Below are 6,240 nucleotides of genomic sequence, written 5' to 3' on the forward strand. Positions count from 1 at the left end.
GTAAGAATATGGAAAATCTAACATGCCGACAACAAAAAGGAGTTTTTATTGACAAAAACAACAACAAAAAGGAGCTGTATATGAAGTTATGAACTAACCAGTTATCAGGTGATCACAGTCCACACTTCAGAACATTCCTCAAGTAGGGTTATACCTTCGGCAGAAAATCAGGTAGTGTGCCGCCATAAGTCGCATTAATTGCATCATGAGTTTGATCACGCCACGCTCCAGCTTGTCCCAGATTTGCGGAATTCTAATTTCCTGTAAAGCATGGCAACAAAGGGATGCTTCAAATCAAATCATAGAAAACAAGAGGAGCCCTATTGGTAATGGATGTTGAGAGTCTAAGACAGCAAACTGATATGATAAAGAACTGCTCCGGTTTTGAGACGTTGTGGTTTAGTTTTCAAAAACAAAGTGCGATGTTTTTATTTTTGTATGAAGATTATTGAATTCTGAATAATGTATTAGGGCCTCAAAGGGCTGTTTATATAAGATACAAAACTTGGGGGCCAAGGATAGTAGAGATAGATTACAATTTGAACTACCAAATATACAAACCGAATATATACTCTAATACCCCCCCGCAGTGTCAACATCAGGTGTAACGATGTTGAGACTGGAGCGAATGCCAGTGAATGCTGCAGTGGGGAGCCCCTTGGTGAAAATATCAGCAAATTGCGCAGTGGTAGGAACATGAAGCACACGGACCTCGCCAAGAGCCACTTTTTCACGAACAAAATGAATATCAATCTCGATGTGCTTGGTGCGTCGATGCTGAACAGGATTGGACGCCATGTAGACTGCAGAACTATTTTCGCAATAAACAATAGTTGCACGCTCGATTGGTCGATGGAGCTCAACCAAAAGCTGACGGAGCCACACCGCCTCGGCCACAGAATGAGCAACAGACCTGTATTCAGCTTCTGCAGACGATCTGAAAACTGTAACCTGCCTTTTAGAAGACCAAGAAACAAGATTGTCACCCAAATAAACACAAAAGCCAGATGTAGATCGTCGAGTATCTGGACAACCCGCCCAGTCTGCATCAGAATAAACTGTCACGCTTGTTGGAGAGGAAGAATTAAGAAGAAGACCATGATCAATAGTGCCTTTGAGATACCGAAGTATTCTTTTGACATGAGAATAATGAGGAACACGAGGATCATGCATATATAAGCACGCTTGTTGAACAGAATAAGATATATAAGGACGAGTGAGTGTGGCATATTGGAGAGCACCAGTGATACTGCGATATAGAGTAGGATCAGAAAAAGGTTCACCGTCGGCCGACAACTTGGTACCAACGTCGACCGGCGTACGACATGGTTGACAGTCAGTCATCCCTGCACGAGAGAGCAAGTCAAGAATGTACTGGCGTTGAGAGAGAAAGAGTGTAGATGAAGTGCGGGAGACAGTGATCCCAAGAAAGTGATGAAGAGGACCGAGATCAGTCATGGAAAATTCACGATTAAGAGAAGATATAATGTGTTGCAAAAAGGAATCAGAAGAGGCAGTGAGAATTATGTCGTCAACATATAAGAGAAGATAGGCAGTATGGGAGGAGGAACGAAAAATGAAGAGAGATGAATCAGATTTAGACGCGGTAAAACCTAATGTGTGAATAAAGGTGGTGAAGCAATGAAACCAAGCACGAGGAGCTTGTTTAAGACCGTACAGAGATTTGTGAAGAAGACAAACAAAATCAGGAGAAGAGGAATTCTCAAAACCCGAAGGTTGTTGACAATAGACAGTTTCATTGAGAGTGCCATGGAGGAAGGCATTTTTAACATCTAACTGATGGATCGGCCAAGAGGAGGAGACAGCGAGACTGAGAACAACACGAATGGTACTAGGTTTTACAACTAGAGAAAAAGTCTAATCAAAATCAACACCGTGTTGCTGAGAAAACCCACGACAAACCCAATGAGCTTTATAACTAGCAAGAGTACCATCAGCATGAAATTTGTGACGGAAAACCCATTTGCCGGAAACAACATTGACACCGGGTGGTTTGGGAACGAGAGTCCAGGTGTTATTTTGCTGAAGAGTATGAAACTCATCACGCATAGCAGAGTGCCAAAGAGGATCGAGAAGAGCATGTTTATAAGATGTAGGAATAGGGGAGATAGTGGGAACGGCCGTGAGGTTAAGACGTCGTGTAGGGAGGTGAAAGCCACGCTTACCACGAGTGCACATGACATGATCATTGGCCGGAGGTATTATAGGAACGGCATTAGATGGAAGAGGCGGTGTGGAGGAAGAAGAGGAAGAAGGAGAAGCAACAATAGGGGAGATAGGCGTGGGAGGAGAGGAAGCTGCTGTCAAGGGAGGAGTGGGGGGCGCGGAAGGCTGTGGTGAAGGAGTGGGCGGTGCGGAAGGCTGCTGTGGAGGCATGGAAGACTGCTGCGGTGGTGGTTGTTGCTCCAGGACAATAGAGGTAGGAGCTAGACGAGGGAGGAGAGGAGATGAAGAACGAACAGAGGAAGGTTGGGTTGTAGGTGATGTTTGTGTGGCAGCGTAGGGAAAAGTGTGTTCGTCAAAGACGACGTGACGGGAAATAATGACACGACCGGATGAGGGATCAAAGCAGCGAGAGCCCTTATGATCATCGGAAAGACCAAGATAAATGCAGGGTAAAGAGCGAGGTTCTAGTTTATGAGAAGTGGTAGAAGTGATGTTGGGAAAACAGAGACAACCAAAAACGCGAAGGGAAAGATAGTCAGGATGGGAAAGAAAGAGGGATTGAAAGGGAGTGTAGAGAGGACATGTTTTGGTTGGTCTAATATTGAGAAGAAGTGTGGCAGTGCGTAATGCTTCAACCCAAAAACGGGGAGGAAGAGAAGCTTGAATAAGCAAGGTGCGAAGAATATCATTGATGGAACGAAGAGAGCGTTCTGCTTTGCCATTTTGAGGAGATGTATAGGGACAAGAAAAGCGAAGAAGTATGCCGTGAGAAAGAAAGAAAGTGCGATTGCGAGTATTATCAAATTCTCGTCCATTGTCACATTGAATAAAGCGTATTGGAAGACCAAAGTGGGTTAGAACATATTGACGAAAATTGAGAAAAATTGGGTGTACATCGGACTTGGCTCGGAGAGGAAAGGTCCAAACATAATGGGAATAATCATCAAGAATTACAAGATAGTATTTGTAACCAGAAACACTAGGAATTGGAGAGGTCCATAGATCACAATGTAACAATTCAAAAGGAAAAGTACTAATAGTAGAGGATGTACCAAAAGGTAGTCTAACATGTTTGCCACATTGACAGGCATTACAAAGAGAGGAATCATGAGGGACACTAGAACTAGGGATACAAAATTCCTGTAACAATGATGATAGTGTAGCTTTATTAGGATGACCAAGCCGACGATGCCATAGATGAACTGATGCAAGCATGGCGTGAGGAGTGGAAGTGGGGGCGCCATGAAGAGGATAAAGATCGCCGGTGCTATTGTATCGAGCTAGAACCTCCCCCGTTGTCAGATCCTTCACAGATAAACCAAAGGGGTCAAAGGCCACAATAACTTGATTATCGATGGTAAACTGACGAACGGAGATAAGATTGGTAATTAAAGATGGGACTACAAGAATATTACGTAAAAGAAAATTGTTAGAAGAATAGGGGATGTAAGAATCACCGGTGCAAGAGACAGGAATAGTGGAACCATCACCGATGGTAATGGAAGAAAAAGAAGAAGGGAAACAAGCTGACAAAAAATTCATAGTTGAAGACATATGCGTAGATGCACCAGAATCGAAAATCCAATCCGTACCTTCGTTGTTGAGGGTGAAATTGTTCATGGCGGCGATGAAAGCAGCCTGATCCCAGCTTGGCGATGTTGTCGTAGGAGAGGGAGCAGGCATGTGCATTGGTGCATGCTGCCCGTATGCGTACGGTGACGGAGCCGAAGGAGCACCGGGCGCATAGGGAACCAGGGCGTAGCCGGGCGGAAGCACGGGGGCGCCGGGCGTGGTCGGTGTAGTAGTGGCGGTCTAGACGTGAGCCGGCGGTCGCGGTCCGAGCAGACCAGGGGAGCCGGTGGCAGGACGATGGCCCGGGCTCCAGGCGCCCGTGTATGCTGGAGGAGCGCCGTAAGGAGACGGAGCAAACCAAGGCATGGGCCATGCCTGAACCAGCCCGGTCCAGGGATCTTGCTGCTGGTGCCATGCCGGTGGAGTAGGTGCCGGTGTAGACGATGATGATGATGACGCCGAGGAGCTGGCGGAGCGAGGCTGGGGCGGCCGGTAGACGGGATTCTTCCCGCGGTAGTTAGGGCTCGGGCGCCAGCCTGGAGGTGGCTGGACAGGGGCCGGCGACGGAGTGGATGGAGCGGGCGCCGAAGACTTGGTGGTGGCGTGAAACACTTGCGGACGAGTGGCCTTGCGAGCTTGGCTCTGAGCCTCGAGCTGAAGGAGAGAGCGGACCTCGCCGAAAGACGGGTAGGGCCGCAACATGGGGATGAAGGCCACCTGTTTCTCGAACTGCTCACCAAGACCGACGAGAAGAGCGTTTATAAGAACGCGGTCGTCGACGTGATCACCAAGTTGCCGGAGTTCATCAATAATCGACTTGATCCGCTGGCAAAAGACGGTGACCGGGGAGTCTCCTTGGGTGATGGTGCGGAGCTCGGTGTGGAGAGCGTTGATGCGGGCGTCGGAGTTGTCTTGAAACAACTGTTGAAGGGCGGCCCAAAGATCGGCTGCAGTGGCGTCGTCGTTGGAGACAAGATTGAAAAACTCGGTGGAGATCCGAGTATAAATCCATTGGATGATCGTGAGATCGTCCTTCACCCAATGAGGATTGGCAGGCTGCGGCACAGAGGATGGATGAATATGGTGGCGTAGACCGCAGCGACCAAGGTGGATGTGGAAGAGATGGCGCCAATGGTAGTAATTGTGGGCAGCCAGACCAAGCGAGATGGGTATGAATGGCGCAACATCGGCAATTGTATCTGCTAGAGAGATTGGTGGCGGCGTAAGGGCGTATTGGTGGTGGGTAAGGGAACTAGGGTTGAAGGAGGAAGAGGAGGCAGATGGCAATCTGGCGGCGTGGAACTCGGCTGCGGTAAAGAGAGGCCGCGCCGGAAGAGGTGGAGGGGCCGGCGGAGAGGCCATGTGGAGGAGATAACCTAGGCGACAGATACCAGGAAGATTATTGAATTCTGAATAATGTATTAGGGCCTCAAAGGGCTGTTTATATAAGATACAAAACTTAGGGGCCAAGGATAGTAGAGATAGATTACAATTTGAACTACCAAATATACAAACCGAATATATACTCTAATATTGTACAGTATCAGAATAAATAAAAAGCTGAAAGCAAAATCAAAGCCGAAAACCATGGATATAAAGAAATAACATTCACCTACAGGCTGCAGCCAATGTCATCTTTGCTGTAAAAGACAACAAAAGGAGAGATGAATTGAAATGTGTGTATAGCTCTTACCTACTGCATGAACAAAAGAGACATTAGCAGCTGACCTGCGACATTGGCGGTGTAGGAACATCATGTTGTACCTTAGAATCACTTTATGGCATAGAGTCCACCAGCAGCGAACTTGAAAGTTGAACACGATGACCAATTGCCTCATAGCAATGCTGCTTAATTGATAGCGTTGTCTTTTTTTGTATAGTCCATTGCATTTTCCTCCCCGACTGCAATACATATACAGAGCATGCATAACGTCATTTTATAGCGAATATGTTATGTGTGATAGCCTAAAACAACATGAGAAATCATGCTGAACGACGTATAATAATACTAGGGATAAGTATGTTTTACGTCCCTCAACTCTTTCGAAAGTATACAAATGGTCCTTCAACTCCAAAACCATCAAAACTTAGTCTCTCAACTTTCAAAACCGAATAAGTTTAGTCCCTCATACCGCTTTCACGTGATTTTTTCTGACATGAAGTGGTTTTGACTAAAACAAGATACATCATACAGGCTAGGCTGCCACGTCAGCGTGCAAATGTGCAGGGTCCCACTTGTCAGTGTCAAGAAAGCATAATAGCTTATTATAAAAATAAAATTTATACACAGGTTTCGAACCTGAGACCATAAGCAAGATAACGCACTAGCTAACCACTCCACCACACATGCTATTTGGCAAACAAAGAACTATTCTTTATTTATAGTACTTAGCAGATACTCCTATTAAACATGTTCACAATAACGGTGATATTAATTCATCTAAAAGCGATTCTTTTTCTTATTTTTTTGCAGTTTCAGTT

The 6,240-nt window shown here is 46.1% G+C and overlaps 1 protein-coding gene across 1 annotated transcript; it reads right to left on the reverse strand.

The window, feature by feature from the left end:
* Nucleotides 1–3,999: 3,999 nt before the first annotated feature.
* On the reverse strand, nt 4,000–5,121 carry LOC147957233 (uncharacterized). The gene has a single exon (XM_087531614.1). It carries the CDS (start codon nt 5,119–5,121, stop codon nt 4,000–4,002), a length of 1,122 nt encoding a protein of 373 aa, XP_087387740.1.
* Nucleotides 5,122–6,240: the final 1,119 nt, after the last annotated feature.

Source organism: Triticum urartu, chromosome 7A (genome assembly GCF_056163025.1).
Source record: "Triticum urartu cultivar PI428250 chromosome 7A, HENAU_Tu73, whole genome shotgun sequence".
Lineage (NCBI taxonomy): Eukaryota > Viridiplantae > Streptophyta > Magnoliopsida > Poales > Poaceae > Triticum > Triticum urartu.